The following is a 26,612-nucleotide window of genomic DNA, read 5'->3' on the forward strand; positions in this document are numbered from 1 at the left end:
GGGCACAATTGTATGATTTTATTCAAGGGGACTCATTCTGCTTCTGCTCCCTGTTTTGATTGTTTGACTCTAACAGAGTAGCTTTGCATGATTCAAAGTCCAAAATAATCCTTTGTCTCACACCGGGTCGTTGTTCATTCACAAAGTTCTTTCTTTGTCTAAAACATTATGTTAGCTCCTCCCCCTTTCTTATGATAAGCTGCCCTTTATAAGGTGGGCGGGGCATCCGTGTCTGAGATGACCATATTAGGGTTAATCTCACTCTTTGCCCATGTTTAATATGAACTTCCACCATCTGAACAGGAGATATTTGAAGGAAAACAAACAAAAAGCAGAATATGTCCCCTTTAATGAACACCAGTTATGATTAGGAAGTCTTTATTGCTATGCTCTGTTTAAAGTCCAAGCCTTTGGTGCCCCTTCATACTGGGAACTCTGGATTGCTGGTAGTCCACGTCAACTGCTTGCTTGGTAAAGGGGACCAGTTGTTCTCATTTCCAGCTCTTTAATCTTTTAATCCTGGAACTTAACCAGAGTAACTTGGCAAGATTCTCAGGTGAAAATAATTCTTATTTATCGTATATTGCCCCTTTATGTAGTTTCCTGTCTGAAACTAGCTGCTTTAGCTCCCGTCTCTTCAAGGTACCCATCTCTAAAAGCCCAATGCCTTCTGATTGCCTGACTTATGGAAGCCTACAGAGGGGCAGCACCTTGTGTTTTTGAGATGTACTGCCTGTACGTCATGAGGGTGCTGTTCCTGTAGCAAGTGACTTCTGCGTAGTCTTTGAAACTTTGAATACAAATAAACATAAATATGTTTATTCATATTAAAATGATACCAGCCAGAAACTGAGGTAAAGCACAACTGGTCCCCTTTGAAGGTTTTTGCTAAATCATTGCAGACGACTACAAAGGAAGCCTTTTGCTTAATATTTATTATAATAAAGACATTATTTGGAAAAAAGGTGTCTGTTGTGTTGTTGTTATAAACCTGAAAAGGGCAATAGACCTATCAATCAACCAACCAATCAATCAGTTATCAACTGTTCAAAAATCTAATCATTTCTAGCAACTTAAGCTTTTTTAGGACTCAAAGCACATTTATTTCTAAATTCTTCAATTAAAATATTTATTTCAGACATGCCAGTTAAGTAGCAGGTGCTTAAATACTTCACAATATGGATCAAAAGGAGCCGTTTGAAAATCTAGACGTTCTAATAATTAAACCCGCACATCTAAAACAAATGAAAATGCAGTTACTCAGTATGAATTACCTGAATTACCCCAAACACAGTCCATTTCTTTACTTTAACCTTTTTAAAGCAAAAGTTTCATACTAGCCATCTGTTAGGATTACTAGATTGATGTATGTTTCTTATTACAACCTTTTAAATGAATACTCCAGCTTTTACTGCACCTTCTTGGAGACTTCTAAACACATAAATATAGAGAAAGTCTTCAGCCCTGTTCTTCCTGCCATGTGCCATTCAGTCAGTATCATACAGAAGAACACAGACCTGGTGCTGGAGGACATTGAACAGGAAGAAGTCAAGGAAACAAAGCCGGAGGTGAAGGAAGAGCCACAGCTGGAGAAGAAAGAGGATGTGAAGCCATCCAAAAAGGAGGTGAGCCTGACCTGACCGCATGATTGTAACACACAGCTCTGAGCCACACCAGTGTAATATGCTCACTATGAACATAAGTATTTTAAATCAAATTGTAGTTCTGCCACAGGTAACATGATACTAACATGGTACTAACCCATGTGGAAGAATGGTATGGTAGCAGCTCTGCAGTCGTAGTCCCAGAAAGGCATGACAGCACTTCAGTTACCAGTACATGTCCTTCAGGATATCAGTATCCCAATGCCATGGGACAATCAACATGGTAGTACCAGTGTAGGCACTGTGTCTATTTATATGGTACCATGTTTGGTATTATGGTTTCACAGTAACTACAGGGCACTCTACTATGGTAGCACCAAAGTAATGGCAGCACTTCTATTACCACTGTAGTAAAGATTGTAGATGGTGTATAAACTTTTGTCCTTAAGAACAAGGGTCCAATAACCCCAGTGGCATTTGGAAGGATAAGTGTTAATACCAGTGCTGGTACTGTGGCCATCTAAATGTTACCACGGTCATTTTTGAATTAACACTTTCAGTGGGAAACTGGTACTACCAGAATAAGTTATTTAGTAAGCACTTTAGGTACTGCAGCACTTCAAATACCACTGTAGTACTGGTTGTACCATAGTATGTTTTGCAGACCCAGGATACCAGTATTCCAGTACCATGGCAAAAGTGAAATGGCAGGAGAACTGTAAACACTGTGGTAAATAGTGTGATATATGACAGCAGTCCCCAACCTTTTTTGCGCCATGGACCGGTTTATGTCTGACAATGTTTTCAGAATCAGACTCCAGTCTCAGCACTATGGGGAAGGATAAGGTAATACTAACAAAGGCCTTGTGTAAATGTTATCATGGTGCTACCAGAGTTCATTAGGTGACTGATGACTGCTCGAGTGAACTGTTGCTAAGTAACTAAAATCATGGCTGGTTGCAGACTGGAGATGCAGAATCACAGGTGGATGAGTTGAGTCCACTGATTGACAGCATCAAAAAGGAGGCTGGAGAGGCAGTCCTAGCTCACATGGAGGAAAGGTTAGCCTCAGTCTTTTGTCTCATATGTGCAATAAGGATGATGATGATGATGTCTCTTGGGCGTTCTTGGGGAGCAATTTTAGCAAGATGTCTTTGTTATTTAAGTCACATAAATTCTTCTATCCATGACTATTGATTGATCTTGTTACAGGCTGCAGCAGGAGCGTCTGGAGGCAGCTCGTGTGGCCGAGGAGATGGCCAGAAAGGCAGCGGAGGAGGCAGTCCGCCAGCTCGAGGTGGAGCATTCAGCTAAGATTGTAATAGAAACACTACCAGAGTCCAATGAACAGTAAGTAACATCAATTCAAAACATCACACATGAGCAGCGCCATGGCAAAGTGCTCTAACCTATGAGCTTATTGGGATTTATCAAAAAAGATCCTTGTTGTATCTCAAACATCTGAGCAGTAGTATGGTAAACAGAAAACAGTCCAACGTGACCTGAAACCTCGAATTGCTCCTGTTTGCTTTGAACAGGCTGCCCATCCTGGAAGAAGAAAATGAGGATGATCCAGAGTAAGTTTCCTTTGGTGAAGCCCAAATAACAATGCTGTGGGTCTTACATGCTGCTTTTGTGCTCCTAGCTTAGGCTGCTGCAGCTTTTATATCACCTGAAAGTGATGGGACAGGTGAGACAATGTTCTTATCTCAAACACAATCCACATAGCACTTTATATTCCAAGTGTTGGGTTGAACAGTGTGTTAAATAACTTACATGCTACTGCTGAACTTCTATCAGCAACATGTACGTTTTCATGAAAAGAGAAATTTCCCAGCTCTCTTTGCTGCCTTTAACAACAGGCTGGTTTCTCTCATCTTTGATTGCACTCAAATCAAAGGATGCCACATTAGCTAGCAACATTAGATAACAATAACTAGGAAAAAATCTTTTTTATCTAATGACTGCTGTCTAGCCAAATTGAAGTGTGGGGAAATGAGGATTATCGTCAGCAGAGCATTTTATTGATGGGGGCTCTTTGATTGAAAGCTGTCAATCTTGGCTAATATAAGCAAACACTAGCTTACTTGTTAGTCTTAAAGATTTGTAAGCTACCTCACACACCTCACTCCCAGGGCTGTTTGTGCAGATAAATTAGGTTTTTCTAAGTTACTTTATCAGCTAACATTAGCTAACATATTTAGCTAATAGTGTTATATTTAGCTAATAACACAGCTAACATATTTCTGTAGATAGCTTACATAGCTAAATTAGCTAGCTAGCTAACCGTAGTGTCCTCAAGTTACTACTTGAGAAAATCGCTGGAATGTAAATGCTTATTGGCTAGTTGGCTACATCTAAGTTAAAAACAACTGCTAACACTAACTAGTACTACATGTAACGTTATACTGTACTGACCTTAGCCAACAGTAAGTCATGTAACAACACAAAGCCAAGGAGTATGGCAGCAATGTCACTGTACAGGACATACAGGTCATACAGACCCCTGATGTCGGTTTATACACCATGAGTGTCATTCATAACAGCTGTTTTTATGTCACGCCATCTGTAAGATCCTTCCCTGAACACTGACCTTCCACATCAGTCAGGTTCCGCAAACCAGTCGACTAGTTATTAAATGTCAAAAAAAAATAAAACCTTGAAGAATTCCAACTTCTATATGTTATAATTATGAGAACATCTAAAATAATTAGAAGAGCACGAAATCGTAAAAATACTATACATTCAGGTCCCATTCAAAGAACAGGCTGTTGGAATAGGAAGCGTTATTGTTGGATTCAGCCTGTTTTTCTTTAAATTGATAGAAAATTGATTTGAGATCGCTGCTGTCGCTCTGTGCGACTTGTTTCTGTTCTTGTAGAGTTATGAAATATTTTATCAACATTTTCAACATAAGGCCTCCAAAGGTTTGCTGTGTGCATATCCATGTGTCCATGGATAACAGTAGTGTAGTTTGTGGACAGTTTCTGCTGGCCTAGCCTCTTTAGTTTAACAGCAGGCTTCATCTTCACCTTCGCTGCTCTCTGCTTAGCTCTGTCGCTACCGCCTTTAGCTTCAGAATGGTTAAAAGATGAGCTCAGGTGTCTGACTGGGACTCTCCATCTTATTTAACATTTGCTGCACACTGTTCAGGTTACAAAACCTGCAGGAGGACAGTGAAGACAGCACAGAGAATCAGAGTCCTGAGGAAAATAAAGTGACAGAGGAAGATAAAATCAAGACCACTGTTGAGGAAGAGACTAAATCTGAGCAGTAAGTTTGGTCATAGAATTTGGTCTGCTTGTAGAGTAAGAAACTAAAAGATACTCAAATAGTTTGCACACACAAGTGTGCACTAAGAGGCTGACGTGCCTGCTGGCATTATCAGATTTATGAAGCTTTAAACCTTTTACATCTTTTTAGAGCAAACTGAAGTCCTGCCCTGTTCCTGGCTGGCATCTCTTCTTTTTAACAGAAGGTGTTTGTTCGAACTTGACTCGCTGCACTAGGAGCTGAAATCAGTTTTGTCACTTGGAGAACATCCTGAAGGATAAAACCAGAGGGCCGCGCAGTCAGTTCTCCCATAGCTTTTTCCACAAACTTGGTTCACAGCTCGTTTACTTTTCCATAGCACTAATGTTGCCTGGGTACTAAAGAGTCCAATGTATTTGCAGGAATTGGTTGGCCAAATAAAACACTACCCGGTTTTATTTGGCTCCTTTCTAGCGCCAATGAATAAGACCTAACGAGAAATGGTCATTTCAAATCTTCAAGTTGTCATTCGGTTGTTAAACTAAACTTTCAGCGCCTTGAGGTAACTGGTGTTGTGATTTGGTGCTACAGAAATAAAATTGAATTGAATTAAACTGTATACCCAAGATGAATGTTAGAGACTTTTTTAAAATTTGCCATGTAGTTAAAACAAAATCCAGCCCTTCCTATGATGGGTCACTGATGACGTCCACCCTACACATTGTTTAATTTCCTACATGTGTTTTGGCCATACAGTGCTTCTGTGAAAACATTTTAAATGTGTCACATCAGTGACACCTGTACATAAATGCATATTTATAAAAAGTTCAAACCTAATCTGCACCAGCGTAGCCAGCTGTCATAACAGCTCGGCCCCAAAAAGCACAGCAGGCCAGACTTTGAACAACACAACCTCACACCACAGATTTAACCTAAGAAGCTGATTCCTGTTGTTAACGGTGAATGTCAGACACAGCCAGCTGAAGTAGCTCAGTTGGGAGAGCGTTACACCGTAGATCTAAAGGTCCCTGGTTTAATCCTGGGGTTTGGTAAGCAGACAATGGGCAAGCTTTTGGCAGCTGGATAGTGTAGTGGTAAGTTTGATTCCTTCCGAGTATCCAGTAAGGGTCCTGGCTAGGTCCAAAGGAATGGTAAATGGCCTGTATTTGTATAGCGCTTTTCTAGTCCCTAAGGACCCCAAAGCGCTTTACACATCCAGTCATCCACCCATTCACACACTGGTGATGGCAGCTACATTGTAACCACAGCCACCCTGGGGCGCACTGACAGAGGCGAGGCTGCCGGACACTGGCGCCACCGAGCCCTCTGACCACCACCAGTAGGCAACGGGTGAAGTGTCTCGCCCAAGGACACAACGACCGAGACTGTCCGAGCCGGGGCTCGAACCGGCAACCTTCCGATTACAAGGCGAACTCCCAACTCTTGAGCCACGATCGCCACGAATGCCCTGGAATGGTGTGGCTACGTCTGCAGCTCGGACGCAACACATTTCACTGCATGTTGTACTTGTTTCGTTACGCTGACAAAGGCCTGACTTCAGCAAACTGGCATGATGGGTTCACGTGGAGTCTCCTGGTAAAGCTCTCTTTGGTCTCCAACAACTAACTTTCTGTCGTTAGATGTTTCCTTTGTTGTATGTATAGAGGGGCTTTCAGAGTTTATGGTTATCCAGAAATCAGGGCAGGACTTTGGTTCAAATAGTTTTTATGCCCAGACGTTTACTATGCACTACTTCTGTAGAAGTTGCTTCTTTCAGTTTTTCCAGTGATTACATTTACCTTTTATTTTCTGCTGCGTCTTGCCTACTTTTCTTCTGTGAATCAGGGCAGATCTCAAAAGGTAGGTTGGATTTTTTTATAGGCGGTATAACCACACAGAATAAAGCAGTTCTGTTTTTGTCAGCCAGCTACTGTGTTTCACCTGCTTCTGGTGGCTTCATTATGGTTAACTATAGTTGAAGATTCAGTCCAAGATACAGCCAAGAGGGCACATTTTGCTTTGTATAATCGATTACCTTGATTACTTAGAACAAAAAAATACTAACAGGCCCAGACACAGCCCAGTGTTGTCTTCTTTAGCAGTGTTGCTTGAACAGGGCAGGTATTGTAATCGATTATATTGATGTTCCCAAATAATGCTGACAGCATCCTGTTATTTCTAATATAACCGCCAACAATTAACAAAATAAACCAAACTAAACTGGCTCACCATTTCTAGAAAGAATTTGATGTGTTTAAATGCGATTCGTGTCCTCTGTACACACTTACCCATAATAACAACGTTATCCAGTGAACGGCAAAAATGAGAAAAGATCTCACCTCAGATATTTGCCCCATGGGGTTCAGGGTACAACCTTATGCCTGAATGTTTGACCAGTTGCAAACATTTTGTCTCATAATTTAGAAAAACAGGACCCAAGAGTACAAATGTCAGTATTTCCCTATCAGATCCTTCCACAGTAGATTATACCTCAAACAGAAGCCACTTACATTGCAATTGTAAGTTTTCCTGTGCCCACGTGCTTCTCATAGGAAACTCACTGAGATATTCACCTCACACTGTAAACTCTGACATGAACGTTGCTGTGAATTGTTGCTTGTCAGTGCAGATGATGTCAGTGGAAGGATCAGCTCTGCAGCTTTTGTGCAGGTCTGGTTCGCTCTTCTATGATGTTAATGACGGCTGCTCCTCTTCACCAGGTGCATGGTAGACGTCTGCCCAGCTGAAGATGAAATCAAAGCAACAACTCAAGTGGAAAAGGTGGAGCCTGCTCCAGACAAAACCCACAAGCCCCCAACTCCACCCACTGAATCTGAAGCACCAGAGGAAGCCACTCCTTCAACAGATGCAGAACCAGTCTCCCAACAACCTGAGCCACTGCCTCCAGAAACTCCACCCACTACCACGGATCAGGTGATGGTCTCCTGGATTCTGCTTCAGTAGATGGTAGTTTGATCCAAGCAGAAGAGTTCGAGTATGTTGACAGGTGAGCGGTAGATTGACAGAAGGGCTGTTTGATCTAGTTTCCTACCCTCACCTTTGGTCATGAGTAGGGATGGGTATCATTTAGGTTTTATCCGATACCAGTACCAAACCGGTACTTTTGAAACGGTGCTGGTGCTTAAACGGTGCTCGAACTGGTGCTCGAACTGGTGCTTAAAGAATGGAGAACACACACTTTGTCCAAAAACCTCGTTTAGCTGTCTTTTTGTAAAAAGATAACAATGTTAGCCTTTTCTGCAGCTATGGGGCATATATGGTATCACTCTTGGCTGGAAGCAGTGCTTAAACAATGGAAAAAACACAAACTTTGTCCTAAACCTCTCATGTTTAACTGTTTTCCACTTTTTCTTTGGTCATTTTAGCCTTTTTGGCCAGGGTGAAGGGAGTATCTGCCATCAAACAAGAAGACAGCCGCATGTAACTACGTCTGTGTTTGCTAGTTCACCTTACATGCATTAATGTAATAACGTGGTTAGCCTACTCAACGTAAATTACACACGAACAACATTAAGCTACTCGTGCAGAGAAGAACGGCTGCTGCTGCATCATCATCCTCATCATTTCTGCTACACTGGCAGGGCTAGGGGCCAGGACTCTCCTCTTTGGGTTCTTGGGGGATATTGCTAACTCCGGGTCCGATAACAGGCACCACACCCGCAGTAGATGTGCTCGGTGTGAGGTCTCGCAGCAAGCTATCAAATACGGCGCATTTCTCGGCTTTTAAAAAAATGCTATGCGTTGCCAGGTGTTTCATCAGATTCGAGGTGTTACCTCCTTTGACAGTATCACAGTATCAGCTTAAAGCACTTGTTGCTGCTGAGTTTGCATCTTTTGCTGTGAAGTACAGCCAGACTTTGACCGCTTCGCCTTGGGCATTTTTAATCTGTAGCTCTGCTCTAAAAGAACGGACGTACCTGGGCCTGCCTACTACGCTCGCAAAGGTAAAATGATTGGCTAGAATCCAAAGTGTGTGACATCTCAGTAAAAAAAAAAAAGGACCGAAATAAAGCACTGAAATGTGCGCTGCTTTTCGGTCTGGTTACTACCGTTTATGTCAGAACCGGTGCCATCATGGCACCGGATACCGGTACACATCCCTAGTCATGAGGTAGTGACCCAAAGAATGAGATCGAGGACATATCCTGTGGAAAAGAGCTTCTCCTGAAGGGACTCTGGACGGAAGGGGAGGAACTCATTTAGAGTAGAGCCATGACTCCTACACACTGAAAAGGAGCCACCTGCAGTGGTTCATCATTTGCCCAGGATGTCTCCTGCATGCCTGCTGCATGTCGAACCAGGAGGAGACCCCATGTGAGGTAGAACCAACACAAGCTGGAGAGATTGTCTCTCGACTGGTTGGGAATGAATCGGTGTCCCTCCATGAGCTTGAAGGTGGAAGAGTACAGAGGGAGGTGTAGCTGAGAACCTGAGGAATGTAAGGAGGAATGTACAAAAGACCGAGTCAAAGTGGCTCTGAATCTTTGTGGCTTCTTTCCCAGAGAGCAAAAGGAAGAACCTGGTGAAAGTCAAAGAGACAATCTAGGAACTTGAAGAACTTATTATTGGAGGACACATTAGAAAAAGTTCTGGACTTGAAAGATCTGCTGACCTGGTGCCAGATACCACTGGCACTGTTATTTATTGGTCTTAATTTTTTTGGTATGTTCTCACTTCCTAAACCAGCACTCTACAACCTGAATTATACGTACTTCGAAGAGTTAATCTCTGATTAATTTCTTCTGATTATCCCAGATATTTCACCTAAAATGTCAGAAAGGAGTTCCAGCTGCTTGACTTTGTCCTGAGCTTTCAGTGTATTGAGTGGTCTCCATCAGAGGACCGAGCTGGCTAAGCTGTCGTGGAGATCAGTCTGTTGGTGTTAAAGGTCATTAGTTCGTGTGGACGTCGGTGAGAAATCCAATTCCTGTGGTTCCTTGGAAACAGTTGGAAAAGAGCATCTCTACTTGAGAATCACTCACTGGTTTTCTAAGGAAATTTCAACCATGTCATGTTCCTGTGACTGCAGGGCGGATTGACAGTTATATCTTGTTTTTAATAATTGTTTTCTTCTTAATTCTCAGACCAGCACAGCAGAAGCAGAAGAAGGTGGATGTGGAGGTGAGACTGAAAAATCAGGTTTTATCTGTTCGGTCTTCTTGTTTCTCTTGTTCCGACTGCTCTCTTCATGGATTTCTTTGCCCTTCGTTACCTTCACTGGTCCGGTTTTAGGACCCTAACGCTAACCCTTCTCACTGCTGTTTCTCTGTCTAGTTCCTGACATTTGCTCTCCGATAAAGAGCTTTCTGCTTCGATTCCCTCATGCTGCCGAGTGCCTGGAGAGCTGCACAAAGCTGATGCGTAACCATAACCTCACCCCTCCCACGCTGTCCGTGCCGGCACCACCGCCAGAGCTCGCCCAGCTGACCCAGGAGCTGTTGCAGCTCACCAAGCAGGCGCAGCAGTGCTGTATGAGCATCTACAGCCGCTTCAGGGGCCTTAACTCCAAGTCCCAGGATCCTTAGCAGCCGTAACCCCCACCCCCCTCCAGCAGACTCCTAGAGACACCTTATAGATTATAGACTAGATAATCTGTGTAGATCGAAACCTTTGAAGTGCCAAACCAAACAAACACACTTCCAGTGCCTCCGAACGTCCTATTTCCCCCTCATCCTCACTCCTATCATGCTCTGCAGCTCTGATGTGCTTCACCATCAGCTGCCAACTAAGCGCGCCACAGGTAATCAGGAGGAGGTGGATGTCTGAGCTGCTGTAGGCTGTGTGCTTGTCCCTTTGCTGTTTTTAATGAGTCGTTTAGAGCTGAATCACCAACAAAACTGGGCAACAGAATCTCCATGTTTACCTCGCGATAGTCTGTGTGATGGGATTTGTTACTGAAGAGTTCTTTATCTGCCACGTTGTTGCCCCTGGTGATGGATTTTCATGAAGCAGCGTGATGCAGATTTCCTGTTGAGGCCGAAATATTTAAGCAAGCATGAATCAGTTTTTGCTCCATTTATGTGGACACAGGAAATCAAAACTGGACTTCAGTCCTGTGATTCTCATTTAAGACTGAAGAGAAACTCTGTGACTTTACCTGCATCATATTTTCTGTGACCTGTTAGAATAAGAGAGGCCATTTATCGAGCTGGTAACATTAAATGCAGGGGGGCTTCTGTGGATTTGGGGTTATTTCCAGACAGTTTTACATATTTAATGCTGAATAACTCTTGTAAACACCACACATCTGTAAACTGGAGAACACACTTGGCCCGTAAACGTATAAAAATTTATATATTTATTTAAATACACATTTTTCTTACCATAAAACCTCATCAGTTCTTTTTTTTCCTCTGGATGTGTCCAGAGGCAACAATCAGCATTTTATCATCTACAAATAAATGAAAGCAGAAGTTTAAAGTTGCGCTGGTGCTTTGGAAACAGCAGTTTAACACGTCGACCTGAAATGCGGTTCAGTTGAGGGCGAGTTGATTCGTGTAGGAAGACGTTGCCTGAGGTCCAACTGCATTTATTTTCTGGTCCTCAGAAAACTGCAGTAAACGTTTGGCTGAAGCTTCAGAGCTGAAGGTGGAGGCGATGGATGTGATGAAAGGGAAAGGTCTGAACATCCCCCAGATTATCACCACCCCAGAACCAGAACCGAACAATCTCACAGCCCCAGAGCTCAGGTAACACACAACGTGTATGCTGCTGCTCACGGCCTTCAGGGGGCGCTGTTACCACGCTAAGACATGTAAATGTATGAAAGAATCCATGTTTAATGTCTGTGTTATCCTGTCTTCATGTCCAACTTTGCATCCTTTCATGGTTGTTCTTGTCCTGCTAAAAGTTGCTGAGCGAAACATCTAACAGCTCCAAATATGATTAAAAACACAACTCTGAGTTAAAATCAATGTAAATGGTTTCCTTAAATCTTTCTTTAGCTCCATCCTTTCTGAAACTGTTTGAACTGATTCATATCTCCATGTTCAGAGGCCTGCACACCAAAGGACGTTTGACATACCCATGTTATCACTGTCAGGGTCAGAGGTCACCTGAAGGTGGTCTTCAGCTCCATAAGTTAACCCAGTTAACCTTCAGCACACAAACATCCAAGGAATTTTACAGGAATAGAGACGTGCTTTTCCAGAGATCCGATTGGCCAGTAGGTGGTATTTTTGTATCTGCTGATCTCAAAGATAACCAGAAATCTTCAGATATCAATGAAATTCCTCGACGTGTAGCAACAAGAGACGGAATAAACACGCAGTGGGCGGGTCCCAAGTCAATATTCTCGCAACTTTAATGAAAGCAATGGGAGCAAAGAATATTTGTAAATGACCAGTAGTGACAAACACTGCTGGTCAATACACACTACAATATACACAACTTTGTCAGTATTGACAAGCAGAGCAATGCACGGTTGCTCTGCTTGAAGGGTCTTCATCCCAAATCTTCCTGCGCAGTATCGGCCTCCGATGGTCTTTGAGGTAAGTCGTATGTTCAGATGACGTCTCGGTGGAATAAAATAAAACAGAGCTACACGAAGCCAAAATCTTTAAAGCAGTTTTTAACCCAAAGAATTAAATTAGAATCACTTTTCACAGTGGTTCAGTCTAAATATCAGGAGAGCAAATCAATATGCTTTCAGATGTGTGGCCACAACTGAAGATTAGCTTCAGAGAGTCTGACAGTGTAAATGTAGGGGAGTACAGAGCTCGAATAAAAGCTTTGTGAATCTGAAACTGTGTTTGAAACCATTAATGAAGCTGACTTGTTAATCTGGTCGAAATTAGAAGCTGGTCTCGCCGCTCAGCAGCCGTGTGAGTAACGTCTTGGGTGGTTATTGGGGCAGTTATTCTAAGGCTACTATCTGAATGAGTCAGTGGAGAGTCTTGACTTTATTGTCATTGATCACTGAGACCAGTTAACAACAGTTTAAAGAGCTTTTTTTCTGCTTCTACTACACAAGTTAGACAACCATCAGTTGATTCAGGGGCCAATGCGATGTTCTGTTGTACCACGATAAACACATCTTTAAGATTGTCTGTCTCCACAGACGGTATGTGAGCATCATATGGACACCTGCGCTTTTGGTGAACTTCTCTCACTATAGTACAATAGTACTGTGACCTCAAAGCAGCCATATTATTGGTCACATGATGTCATTAACCCATTTAATCCCACTGGCAAAATTTTTTGCCGTTTTAACCCTCTATGACACAAAAAGTAAACATATTGTGTGTAGGGGAAGTCTAAGGAGTAAAATTATTTTGCAAAAGGCTCCAACAGCACAAACACGGTGCAGAGGTCCAGTTCAGGGTTCACCATCCCCCTCTGTCACAGAGGCCACGCCCACTAATATTGCAAATTTTAATCCCGATTGGCTCTCTGTTGAAAGAGCAGACAAATTTCTGTCCAGGACTCCCGTCTGGTCCCTGTCTGATGAAGATAAAAGCAAGTCTGAAGTCTGTGTTTGAACTCACAAGAGCTTCGGGTTCTCTGTGGGCCTTGAAACACCAAGCGTCTCCTGGAAATGTTGAAAATGATTCACAGTTTCTGGGTTTGAGCTTTCTTGATTTGACTGAGCTCTCTTCAGTATTGTGATTGGTGCTGTTGTTGATTTGTTGAGCTCACTAACGTTTTAGAGGCATTTTTTATCGTGCTGTGTTCTGGATGGAGGGACTTCCTTTAACCTCAGTAAGAGCATCAGTCTCTGACAGCTTTAATGTGTTCTGCCATTCTGAATCTGGACTAAATGCAGGCTGGAACATCTTATTGTTTCCTCTCCACGTGTCCGTGTTGATGTCTGTAGTGTTGCAGGTGATGTGTCTGCAGACGAGGACGATCCCGAGCTGCTGAGGGTCGGTTTGAAAGTCTGGTCCACTCAGGGAGACCACCTGTCTGCAGACGACAAGTGAGAGAAACCCCACAGACTCACAATGAGCTCCCTGCTTCCATCTGTCTGTCCACCATGTTTACCTTCCCGTTCTTCCTCCTGCAGGACACGTCCGCTGTCGGCGACCAGCGTCGGCAGCGTGGTGGTCCAGGACCGCCTCAACGAGCTCGTCAGACTGTTCAAAGGTCGGACGGAGCGGCAGAAAGAACGGCTGATCGACCCGGACGAATCGGAGGAAGAAAGTCCCGCAGCCTGTACGTAGAAACCGGTTTCACGAGTCAGGTCGAGTCAGAAGCTTTGATAAGATAGAACCAAATCCTGCATCAAAACGCCGCTGCAGTGGTTTGCTCAGTGATTGTATGAGTTTAACAATATTCGTGCATGAAGGATTTGAATAAATGATGAGATTAAACAGTTTGCATCAAATACTGAATGATTTTCAGCTGCATCAGTGTAAAACCATCAAAATGATGTTCTCGCGCTTCCTGTCTGATCCCTACAGCTCCAAGCAAAGCTCCGCCTCCCCCTCCTCCCCCGCCTCCCCCGGGAGAGGAGAAGAAAGACACAGCAGCAGGAGGAGGAGAAGAGGAAAAGGAGGAGGAAAAGGAGTTTAAATTTGAGCTTCTGGGATATGAGGTCAAAATTCCCAATCTGCCCAAACTTCCCCAGATGCCTGGCTGGCTCCGAGCCATCCTGGAGTTCCGCTTCCCCTCGAGCATCGACCCGTTCACCGGTGAGAAATCGAGTTCTCCATCACCGCACTTTTCAGGACAGCCATATTCACCCACTGCTTCAGCTTCTGGAGTTGGGTGGAGATGAGTTTCAGGGGTAATTTGTGACAGAAGGGAAGGGGAGGTTTACAGGATGGCAGTGAGACCTGCTGTGATTCGTTGGCACAGACACAAACACGGGAAGCCGAGCTGAAGATGTTCAGATGTTTATTGGGAGCGAGCGTCCATCAGGGGGACAGCTCAGAGAGGCTCAGATGGTTTGGACATGTGCAGAGGAGGGAGGGTGGAGGATGAAGACGGAGCTGCCAGGAAGACCTCAGTGGAGGTTCATGGATGTAGTGAAGGAGGACTGCAGGGGGTTGGTGTGACAGAGCTGGTGTGGTGGCCCCTAAAGGGAGGAGCCAAGAGACAAAGAAGTAGATTGTTTCCCCGTTGAATGGCAGTGCGCACCTTGCTTTGGTGTCCTTTCACCTTGTCGTGCACCTCTGGATCTTCAAACTCTGGCCCAGCAGGTGCAGCTCGGTCTTTAATATCTTTTCAGAGATAGATCAGTGAGGAGCTCAGAGGGTCCCAGACGAGTGAGAGGGCGATGCTGCAGCAGCATCAGGGCACCTTCTGGAGCAAAGTGTAAAACACAAGCTGTGCAGTCTCTCATGTATCCTGTGGAGGAGACACCTCAGAAGGTGCAGAGAGGCCAGAACACCGTAAGTGCCTGTATCAGGGGTCACAGGGATCTGATGATGTCACACTTGACGCACTGACCATAAAGTTTTAAGGTTGGATCGAAATTTGATTGAACTTGATTTTTATTTGTGGGACGTGGACGAAGTCAGAGGAAGTGAAATCTGGTGAGCAAAGGTCACGCTGGTGGCCAAAAAGTTTCTGAGCTGGTTTGAGATGAAACATGACGCGTCAGGTGAGGTCATCCCCCCGGGTCAGACTGTCACCGGGGGGGACGAATTTACGATGCGCTACACAAAGATCAGGTTCTTGGTTATCTGAAGTTCAGGTCACCACAAACAGGTGGCGCTGCAGTAAGAACATGAAGTTAAATGATAGTCAGCTCTCTGCTACCAGGGTTTTTTTATGGGTTCTTCTTTTTCCGTCATGTACGGAGGTCAGAGAGACGTTTGACTGTGGATTTCTGCCCCATAGACCTGATCTACGTCATCTGGCTGTTCTTCGTGGTGGCGGCGTGGAACTGGAACGTATGGCTGATCCCCGTCCGCTGGGCGTTTCCTTACCAAACCCCCGAAAACATCCACCTGTGGCTGCTGGCCGACTACACCTTCGACTTCATCTACATCATTGATATCCTCGTCTTCCAGCCCAGGTTGCAGTTCGTCCGCGGAGGAGACATCGTGGTCAGCAGAAATGAAACGATAAATAAAACTTTGATTTTATCTCATAAACTCTCACAAACACCTTTGATCTGGAACTTCTTTTCCACAGTGCGACAAGAAGGACATGAGGGAGCACTACATGACCACAGAGAGATTTAAGGTGAGAACTTTGGGCCAGGGCCACCTGGTGGATGGTAAAGGTACTGCAAGCGGGCCACAGGAAGTTAGAAAATACAATGATAATTTAAAAAAAATTATGTTTTAATTGGGTTTACATTTTAATATTCCCTTTTTAAAAAACAAATCAAATCACTTAAAATAACAAACGTTATTCTCCCTTTGACCTTTTCTCAACCCGGAACTCTCTTTTTTCAAATAGCAGGAAAAACTAAAATGATGAGATCAAAAATAATAATAAAGAAACACAGCTGTCACTAAAGCTTCGGCTGGGATAGAAAAGATTTTCATATTTCTAAAACTGCTGCATTCATCTGAAGTTTAGGATCTGCTGTTGTATATAAAAACCATAACTCTCTGTGGAAGCCTGCATTCTCTCTAACGTCCAGCAGGGGGCGAATGTAAAGTCTGACCTCAGTAAACACAGTTTATAGTCTCAGTCTCTAGTTTTAAATATTAGTACATTAAAGTTGATCTTTATTTTGTGAATCATGGTCACATTACAGGGGAAAAGTGATAAAGCACATTTATGAGGTCTGGCTTCAAAAATCTAAGATGCCAATGGACAAGTCTTAAAAACAGGACCAGTGGGTTTATAAGATGTATAAATATAAACCGGTTTATAAAATCTGGCTTCTAGTGATGGCTGATGTATCTGGTAATGGTCATAATGTGGATGCTAAAATATGTGTACGCTGCTGGAAAAAAGATGTTATAATCCTATAGATTCATGAATCCTAACAAAACAAACGAGTCTGCATCTTTGATATTTTTGCGTCTTTACATTGTGCACACAGTTTTTTAAACTCAGCACAACCTCAGCTGTCTCCGTACTTTATATTCAGGTTCTCTGAATATAAAGTACGGATTGATTCAGATCTCTAGAACTTCTTTAACCCTTTGGTTTCCCCCTGGTGAGTGTTTGCTGTGTGCTTTGCAGATGGACATCATCAGCCTGTTTCCTTTGGAGGTATTTTACTATTTCACTGGAGTCAACTCTCTGCTGAGGTTCCCTCGCCTGCTGAAGGTCAGAAGGTTTTTCTGCTTTGTTCACAGCTGATCTTTGTGGTCGGGATGAACAGCTGACCTCTGTTTTCCTCTCTCAGTACATGGTTTTCTCTGAGTTCAACGACAGAATGGAATCTGTGATGAAGAAAGCGTACATCTATAGGTGAGAAGGTCTCCAGCCTCACTCTCCACTGTTTGTCCTGGACATAACATCACTCAGGATCACTGTTCAGGTTGGAGGTGTGAAGGTGAAAATGTAAAGAAAATGTTTTAAAGACCTCAGCAGTGACCGGTGTCCACCTGTTCCTGTTCCTGTGTTTGATGTTTGAACCCATCCTGGCACAAAATACCAAGACGCACCCAAAATTTGTAGGTCTTCAGATCTTGTCCCATATAATTTGAGGCGTTGTTGATGACATAATGAAATCGTCATCACAGCATCAAACACGCCCGGAGGCAGTAAGTAAACATAAGCCCTCAATTTCTCCACGTAACAGGCACGATGGTCACCCTGGAAGTGTTTCACTTCATTGCTGAGGGTGTAGTTTGTCCCGTTTACCTTCAGCAGGTTTATCAGTCGTTTAGGTCTCAGTCACACAGGCTTGCAGTCCATCCAGCAGCCTTTTGTCTTTACCGAAAGCATATTCCCTGACTGGCTGGTGAGTGGTTGCTGGCTGTTGCTGGATGTCATCAGTCCCAAAGAGTGCGATGCACCAAAACCGTCCATAGGATTGCTGCGGTCGTCTGTTATTTGATGGAAGACTCTGAATTGTCTGTAAACACTAACTGAATTCTTAGCTGCAGTGAAACTTGAAAAAGTGCAAGAAATGGAGAACGTTTGCCTCCAAGCCCATAATGCCAAGATGTGTACAATCAGACACATGCAGTCCTACTGTGAGCAATAACCAGGAAACACCAGGAACTATTCACAAACCAGTCAGGGAAGCACATTCTATATTTGTTACTAAGTTAAGTTACTTGAAAAAAGTAATCAGTAACTAATTACTGATTACTTCCCCCAAAAAGTAATCCCGTTACTTTACTGATTACTTATTTTCAAAAGTAATTAATTACTTAGTTACTTTTTAAAAACACGATTTACACCCTGAATAGGTGATAAAGTGATAGATCTTTCAGCCCAATTCTACTTTTTCTGCATAATCCATCATACAAAATATAATCAAATGGAAAAGTCTCTTTTTAAAACTTGTTTTATTAGTTTTAATCTTTTAACTTTATGCATCAAGCAAAAATTTAATTATATGCAACATTCTCTGACTGGAAGAAATTAGTTTAACATTTAAACCTATTTTCTGCACATTCCAGCACATAAAATAAAATCTTTTTTGTGTTTACTTTCAAAGTAAGTAAGTAAAACACTGCAGAAAATAAATCAAATCAAAGACTCAGCGGTCCTGTTGCTCTATTTTCACCTGTAAAGCGGGAGTGGGGTAGGCGGAGGTTTACCCTGGTGCAGGTGTGCTGCAGCGGTCAGTTGAAGAATCCGGGGGGGGGGGTGATCGTGGCTCAAGAGTTGGGTGTTCGTCTTGTAATCGGAAGGTTGCTGGTTCGAGCCCCGGCTGACAGTCTCGGTCGTTGTGTCCTTGGGCAAGACACTTCACCTACCACCTACTGGTGTTGGCCAGAGGGGCCGATGGCGCGATATGGCAGCCTCGCCTCTGTCAGTCTGCCCCAGGGCAGCTGTGGCTACAACTATAGCTGCCTCCACCAGTGTGTGAATGTGAGAGTGAATGAATAGTGGTATTGTAAAGCGCTTTGAGGCATCCCAATATAAATGCAATCCATTATTATTATTAATCCGCGAGTTTCTCTGTGAGTTTCCCATTACGTCGTAGCTACTCGGTGCTTGCTTGGAAGTTTGGGGTTTTTTTTCGCTGTAAAAAGAAGTTTTCTTCCCACACAGTGAGCAACGGACACTAATGTTTTTGTCACTTTGTATGGAATCAAACTCAAAGTAAGGCCAGTACTTCCACGCTTTAAACGCTGCACGCTCATACTCTCTCTGCACTCGATATATGATCCACTGTTGATCTGCACACAGCTGTTGTCACGAACGTCGCACTCGCTTACGTCACTGTCATGAGACATTCTCGCAAAAAAAATCATGGTTTTAGTAACGCAGCAACGCAGCGCTCCTACGGGAAAGTAACGGTAATCTATTTACCGTTTTTGCAATAGTAATCCCTTACTTTACTCGTGACTTGAAAAAAGTAATCAGATTACTGCCCATCTCTGATTACCGGAGGTTCCCAGAAGGTTGCCAGTCTTGTCTCTAGCTCTATATGAATCTTCACACATCTAAACTGACAAGTGATGATGTCACAAACCTCGTTAAACTTCTTTTCTCCGATCAGGATAAATGTTTTTTTGACTCTGCCCTGTAAGAAATATTTACCTCAGAGATCATAGAAAATATGAAAATAGCAACATAAAAATGGTAAAATATTACATTTAACAGCATAAAAATATAAAATACACACCCAGAAAAACTATTTTATTCTTTTACTTTAGTTTAGTTTTCAGTGGCAGGGTTCAGGGACATGGTGCAGTTTTTTCAGCTGATAAGAATGGTCATCATTTTAGTTTTATTTTGATGGGAGAAAGTTTTGTCATTTAGGCACCAAAAATGGCCAAAAGAGTTTTTACCCAGAGCAACAAAAACAGTGTACCATCTGCAAAAAGCCTAAATGCATTCGTAGTGGCCCCAGTTTGGATCCTTGAGGAACGCCCAGGTTAAATATAATTTATTTCAGTAGATCTCTTTCTTGTTGCTGTTCTTGAATTTTTGATGTTATTTTTGTTTCTGCCGCTGTATGTCAGGGTGATCCGAACCTCAATGTACCTGCTGTACTCCCTGCACATCAACGCCTGCCTCTTCTACTGGGGCTCCGATTATGAAGGACTGGGATCCACCAAGTGGGTCTACAATGGAAAAGGCAACGCGTAAGAATTCAGATTTATATTTTTGCAATAAGAAGGGTTCAATGTTAACGATGTGAGACTGATTCTGTCTGTTTCTGGATGTCAGAATGAGGAAGAAAGAGGAAATCTGAATATAGAAGAGCCATAACTGTTTGCTCTTCAACAGGGCAAACAGACTGTATGGCAGTTACGTCATCTGTAAAACTGGAGCAGTGTGATCGTGCTTCATTTTCACTGTGTCTGATTTGGTTATAGTTGTAGCTCAGACATCAGTGGACAGATCTACTAACATCAGGGTCACCGACTTATTGTAACAAAACCTTTTATTCACTGTAATTGACAGGAAATTTCTGATGTGAATGTGTTATACTGTGTCTCTGATCCACAGGTGATGGTTAGTTTGGCCTCACAGCTGTGGCTGGGTTATTGATTGAATTTACCCATATAATTAAATTTTAACTATCACAGATTCGTCAGCTTTATGTTGCATTTTGCTGAAATCCTTGAAGGAATCAAAACCCAGTAGAAGTTTGAATTTTAAAATGTTCTAGGTTCTTCAAATCAGGTTAGAATATCTTAAAAGTGCATTTCCACTAAACTAAAGCTGAAGCTCTTCATGAATCGATGGACTGTTTTCATTCCTGCAGGTACATCCGCTGTTACTACTTTGCCGTGAAGACGCTGATCACCATTGGAGGACTGCCCGACCCAACCACTGTCTTTGAAATCTGCTTCCAACTCATTAATTACTTTGTTGGCGTCTTTGCTTTCTCCATCATGATCGGTCAGGTCGGTAAAACCACCATTTACAGCTCTGCTTCTTTTTGGCCATCCATGACCTAACGTGGTTCCGCCCCCTTTGGTTTTTGGTGCAATGTGTCAGATGAGGGATGTAGTTGGAGCGGCGACTGCCGGGGAGAACTACTACCGTGCCTGTATGGACAGCACGGTTAAGTACATGACCTCCTACAACATCCCTCGCGAGGTCCAGAACCGCATCAAGACCTGGTACGACTACACCTGGAAGAGCCAGGGCATGCTGGGTAAGAAATGTCTGAGAGAAGCTGTCTGAGACCTGGTCCCTGAACGCCTCGAGTTCAAAGTAACAGTGAGCATTGTGGTGTCCCGTGTGCAGATGAGCAGGAGCTTCTGATCCAGCTTCCCGATAAGATGAGGACGGACATCGCCGTGGACGTTAACTACGCCATCGTCAGTAAAGTCGCCCTGTTTCAGGTCAGAAACGGCGAATAAAAAATAAAAACATTTTTATACACATGAATGCATAAATGTGTGTGTGTGTGTGTGTGTGTGTGTGTGTGTGTGTGTGTGTGTGTGTGTCTCAGGGCTGTGACAGGCAGATGGTGTTTGACATGCTAATGAGGCTCAAGTCTGTCGTGTACCTGCCCGGAGACTTTGTTTGTAAAAAGGTAAGAACGCACCTGTCGAGCCGGCAGAGGTGTTACTGAGCTGATGGTGACACAGACTCTGTGTGTGTGTGTGTGTGTGTGTGTGTGTGTGTGTGTGTGTGTGTGTGTGTGTGTGTGTGTGTGTGTGTGTGTGTGTGTGTGTGTGTGTGTTTGTGTTTCAGGGGGAGATCGGCAGGGAGATGTACATCATCAAGCAGGGCGAGGTTCAGGTGGTGGGCGGTCCTGACCTGGAGACGGTGTTCGTCACCATCAGAGCCGGCTCGGTGTTTGGAGAGATCAGGTCAGAGCTGCTTCCCGTCATCCTGTTAAACAATTAAAAACCTGCACGTGGCGGCTGCAAATAAAGACGTTCAATCGTTCTCAGGATGTGCGGCTGGGCAGCACGCCAGACTGAAATATATTATAGATATATCATCATACTGTGATTATGTTTTGTTAAAATGATAAAAATAAGACAACTTTCATACCACAGAGGGAGAATGAAATTTACCCAACAGGGTGTTAAATGTTTCAAAAAAGTGAAATCATGTCAGTAGATTAGTTTTTCATGATCAATAATCATAATAAAGGATGTTTTGAAAAAACTCTCTGTGGTCTCTGATTGGTCAGTCTGCTGGCGGGAGGCGGAGGAAACCGGCGCACAGCCAACGTGAAGGCCCACGGATTTGCCAATTTGTTCATCCTGGATAAGAATGACCTGGCAGAGATCCTGGTGCATTACCCCGAGTCCGAAAAACTGCTGCGCAAGAAGGCCAAGTAAGACCGAGACCCTGTTAGAGCGGAACGCAGTTTAATTATTTTAATCCAAATGCGAGTCCTTTCACACCGAATTACGACATTTAAACACAACCAGCTCGTCTTTGAGTCAGCATCTTTACTCTCGCAGCAGCAAAGACTTCAGCTACAACCTTCTGGTTTATGGCTGCCATCGTAACCCCAAGAAACCTTCTTGGCATTTTTTAAAGCATATTGTCAGGGTTTATTGGGAAGTTAAGGTGGAGAACTATTACAGAACCTGCTAACCTGCAACACGTTGTCCAAACCACGGCCGTCGGGTGGAGAGACAACGAGGTTAGTGTTTGCGTCCCACCAGCTCTGTTTTATAAACAGCAGTAAAGACTCTCACACTGAGCTGGAAGGGTTAGGTCCTGTTGTCCTGTCACAGTAGGAACACTATTATTAATAAATACTGATTCACTGCATTCATGACCTTGCAGAGTCTGTAGAGACACACTTATGTTACCACAGTTTACAGATGAATACCTGAGGACAGATTTGTACTTTAACCAGCCGGACTCTGGTCACCATCCGGCTGGAGGCGGATCCAGCATGTCAGTAAAGCAGCCCCACTTGCTAATAACAACCATCAGTTAATAGGAGGCTGATTGTTTCTGCTGCTTCCTCAGCTCGCCTTCCTCTCGTTTGTCTGATCTCTCTGTCCGGGACAGGATTAGACTCACCTCTAATCAGCTTACGGCGCTCGCTCTAGTTTGTGTTTGAGAATCGGGTCAGCTCATTGAGGTGATCCACCTTCCTTTATCTGCTCAGTCAGGCCATGGCGCTGAAGCAGACCGGCCGGAGCCGCGGCAGCCGCCGGAGCTGCTGAATGTCAGATTGTGGAGGTTTGGAGATGTAGGAGCAAGGTTTTCAGTTTCTGAGCTTGTCTGGACTGCCGCCCTGTGTTTGTCTTTGTGCAGGAAGATGCTGACGAAGGACAAGAAGCCGGAGGAGAAGGAGGAGGGTAAAGGTGCAAAGACAGTCATCCCGCCACGACCGGACACACCAGAAATGTTCAAGGCCGCCCTGAAGGTGACGGAGCAGGCAGGCATCGAGGGAACCTTCGCCAAGCTGAAGAAAGTATACAGACCGTCTGAGGCGGGAGAGGCACAGGTAGGCCAGCATCACCACATCACCTCTGTGCAGCTGCAGGGAAGGAAGGATAGATAGATAAAGTGAGGAGACTGAAAGGTTCTTTTCAGTGCTTTATTCAGTGACTCCACCAGAGCAGCTTTGAATGATTCACAGTTTATAATAAGCCACCTTAATCTGATGCTGCACTGTTGTGGAGGCCCTCACGTTATCCCTTGTCTGAAATGAGCTGTTTAACTCCTCCTCTTTAAACCAGCTTTATTCTGACTGGGTCTTCTTCATGGACAGAAGGTTTGATCAGCAGGTGGGAGGGGCTACTGCGTCCACTGCCATATTAGGAATATCAGTAATGTGTCAAAACTGAAATGAAACGATTCATGTCCTAATGCGTGCTGATTGGTAAGAAACAGATTTAGAACATCATCCCTTGATAGAAATGTTCATATAAAAGCTAATTTGCTCGTTTGTTTTCGGGAAACATTCACCTCAATCACTAAAACTGCTTGACCTTAACTTACTTGATAACGTTAAACGCTCTCAGAACCTGGATCAGCTTTTATTTTTGTGCCCACATAGAGTTTTCTCAAATTAGCAGACTCCATTTCTTAGGTAGAGGTAGCTAACGTTAGCTAATGTTAGCTCATGTCAGCTAATGTTAGCTAATGTTAGCCATGGAGTTCTGTAGAGGAGCAAAGCACCTGGGAGACAGCACAAACTAGGAGGGAAGGAAGGAACAGTGGGGGGCGGTAAGGAATTTTAGAAAAAAAGTAGAAATGATGAAAGAAAGCAAGGAGGAGGTCAGGAAGGAAGTAACGGTGCAAGGAAGAAAGGAAATAATAAAGAAGTGAAGAAAGGAAAGGTGGAAAGAAAAGAAAGCAAGGAAAGAAGGGAGGAAGGAAAAGAGGAAGGAAGGATGTTTGTGAAGGAAAGAGGAAATAAAGGAAAGGAGCAGTTAGAAAGGAAGAAAGTGAGGAAGGATGGAAGGTAAAAAGAAGAAAAGAAGAGTGGGTAGGAAGAAAGAAAAGATGGAAGGAAGAAAGGAAGGGTGGAAGGACAGGAGAATGAAAGTTGGAAAGGAAAGAAGGAATAAAGAAAAGCATGAAGGAAGTAAAAAGAAAGACTGTAAAGGAAAGATGGAAAGGAAGGAAGATAAAAGGGATCAAAAATTAATCGTGGGTTTTTCAGGATTTGGATTTTTCCTGTGTGTTTTGGAGACGCCCTTAGAGACCAGCAGCAAAGGAAAGTCATTTTGTCCTCCATCTTTCATCCTGTCCTTTCCTTCTTTGTTCTTCAGGCTCCTCCCTCCATTTCTCCAATCCCGCCCCCTTCTCCAATGCACCGCCGGTCTCCGGTACCCCTGAGTCCAGCTCCGGAAGACGGAGAGGAAACGGTGGCAGAAACAGCCGACAGCTCGGTCATCATCAGGATGACGCCGCGGCACAAAGGGGAGGAGCTTCTCACCGTGGAGATGAAGGCAGGAGAGAGAGGGGGGGAGGAGAAGAAGGAGGAGAAGGAGGAGACGAAGGAGAAGGAAGAGGAGCCGTCAAAGGAGTGAGCTGACAGGAAGCTGCTGCCCTCCACCTGCTCCAAGGAGGAAACAGGACACTCTCAGGTGTAGGACATGCTTCTTCTTCTGTGGTGGATTTTATTGTCACAGAAAAACACATTTCATCTAAACTGTCACATGACAGGAAGGAAGGAGAAGAATGATGTAAATGAAAGGAAGCAGGAAATAAAGCAAGGACGGAAAGAATACTTCCTTCTTTTCTTCCTTCCTCCCACCTTAATTCAGGTTTTTTCAGGTCTCAGAGCTTCAGAGAACTTTGATCTCACGGAGGTTACTGTCTGGCTGCAGTACCGTCTTTGGCCACACGAACTGACTTACATGTACCAGCCATTAGAACCCAGAGGGGCGCTGTTTCACCACGCAGGAGGAGTGTGTCTGTAACAGAAATGATTAAAGAAACTCATTTTCCCAGAATCCCCGGTTTCTGTCCTGCAGCTTCTTAACCACTGACTTTCTGGGGCCCTCCCTCAGCTGATTTTAGAGGCATGTGTTGGGAACTACAGGAAGCAGCGGGAAGAAGAAGAAGAAAGGCGTGAGCTGCGTCTTCTTCATGTAAAAACAGACTGAACATGTATTTGTGGCGTGTGAGAGATCTGACAGCCGCTGATTGATTTTCCACCGAGAGCTGCTCGATAACGCTGTCTGACATCAGCTGAGCTCTGAGGACATCCAATGATTTTAGCCGGCAGCTTCCAGGTCATTCAGGGTCACCAGGATGACGGTTCAGGGTTAGCGGGTCAGTTTGGACCTCTGAGTCATGAGGTCTTCATCAGCACGCACAAAAGTGCAGCATATATTTTAATGTCTGAACATGTTGCTTTTCCTATAACACAGTAAAAAATATCATAGTTAGAACAAATGGTTCACTGTTTGAACTCTGGAAGCTTGTTTCTATCATAGAAAAAAAGATTTTCTGCCATTTATGAACCAAAATTTGCCCAAAAAGTTTGACTAAGTAAGATAAAATTTGGGGATACTGAACCTGAAATTTTGAATTTATGATGTCAAAAATGTACTGAAACAAGCTTCTGTTCATAACAAAAACCGCACATGAAAAATCTAAAATAAGCAATTAAAAATGAAATCATGAGGCAAGCTTTAATACAATAAAGCCTACAGTCATTTTAGCTGTAGCTGCTGGAGGGCGCTGCTGAGCTTTATGATAGGATAAAGAGCCTGGGGGTAGAAGCTCCTGCCCACAGAGCTGCTGCAGTGTTTATACAGGACAGGAAAAGCTTCAGGAAGCGCAGGAAACTGTGTCGGCCGAGCCGAGAAAAAGGCGGGAAAACAGAAACAATGCAGCACAGGAAGCTTCGTGATTACTGCTGATTGTCGAGAGTAGAAGAAGAAACATGTAACAGTGCTGCTTTGGCTCAGAATTCAGGTTTTATTGTATTTGTACTGAAGCAACGACGTCACTGTAAGAATTAAAAACCAGTTTGTAAATAAAATGATTATAACGAGCGTCTGTGTTTCAGCTAAGATTGCTGCACATTTCATTTCTTCATATTTTGTAGGGAAACATGCAAACACACATGGAAATAAAGGCAAAATCAGAGTTTGCGCGACTCCGGTGAGCTTAAAGCGAATATTTGGTGTAGCACCTTTATTCTCAGGGCTTCTTGAAGGATGTTCAAAGCTCTTCTTTGGGTGTTTCTGCCTTTCCTTCTGTTCTCTGTCAGGATGATCCCACACTGCTTCAGTAACGCTGAGGTCCGACTCTGGGGAGGCCGACCCATGACCGATAGACCAGGTGTGCTTTTACGGCATT

The 26,612-nt window shown here is 43.7% G+C and overlaps 1 protein-coding gene across 1 annotated transcript in view; it reads left to right on the forward strand.

Moving 5' to 3' along the window:
* The window catches only part of cngb1a (cyclic nucleotide gated channel subunit beta 1a), a 33,165-nt gene extending 8,336 nt beyond the window's left edge, over positions 1-24,829 (forward strand). Inside the window, exons 15-39 of the mRNA XM_085351228.1 lie at positions 1,492-1,625; positions 2,568-2,665; positions 2,817-2,954; positions 3,143-3,181; positions 4,758-4,877; positions 6,702-6,716; positions 7,577-7,790; positions 9,962-9,998; positions 11,425-11,566; positions 13,693-13,794; positions 13,882-14,030; positions 14,279-14,509; positions 15,663-15,871; positions 15,960-16,010; positions 16,968-17,054; positions 17,134-17,198; positions 19,877-19,999; positions 20,626-20,767; positions 20,862-21,021; positions 21,114-21,211; positions 21,322-21,405; positions 21,567-21,685; positions 22,015-22,161; positions 23,103-23,295; positions 24,569-24,829. Of these exons, the coding sequence (XP_085207354.1) occupies positions 1,492-1,625; positions 2,568-2,665; positions 2,817-2,954; positions 3,143-3,181; positions 4,758-4,877; positions 6,702-6,716; positions 7,577-7,790; positions 9,962-9,998; positions 11,425-11,566; positions 13,693-13,794; positions 13,882-14,030; positions 14,279-14,509; positions 15,663-15,871; positions 15,960-16,010; positions 16,968-17,054; positions 17,134-17,198; positions 19,877-19,999; positions 20,626-20,767; positions 20,862-21,021; positions 21,114-21,211; positions 21,322-21,405; positions 21,567-21,685; positions 22,015-22,161; positions 23,103-23,295; positions 24,569-24,829 (3,158 nt within the window). The remainder of the gene's footprint in view (positions 1-1,491; positions 1,626-2,567; positions 2,666-2,816; positions 2,955-3,142; positions 3,182-4,757; positions 4,878-6,701; positions 6,717-7,576; positions 7,791-9,961; positions 9,999-11,424; positions 11,567-13,692; positions 13,795-13,881; positions 14,031-14,278; positions 14,510-15,662; positions 15,872-15,959; positions 16,011-16,967; positions 17,055-17,133; positions 17,199-19,876; positions 20,000-20,625; positions 20,768-20,861; positions 21,022-21,113; positions 21,212-21,321; positions 21,406-21,566; positions 21,686-22,014; positions 22,162-23,102; positions 23,296-24,568) is intronic.
* Positions 24,830-26,612: the final 1,783 nt, after the last annotated feature.

The sequence above is a fragment of the Diplotaxodon limnothrissa genome, linkage group LG1 (assembly GCF_057381915.1).
Source record: "Diplotaxodon limnothrissa isolate DT_005_m linkage group LG1, D_limnothrissa_male_GT1.1, whole genome shotgun sequence".
NCBI classification, from domain to species: Eukaryota; Metazoa; Chordata; class Actinopteri; order Cichliformes; family Cichlidae; genus Diplotaxodon; species Diplotaxodon limnothrissa.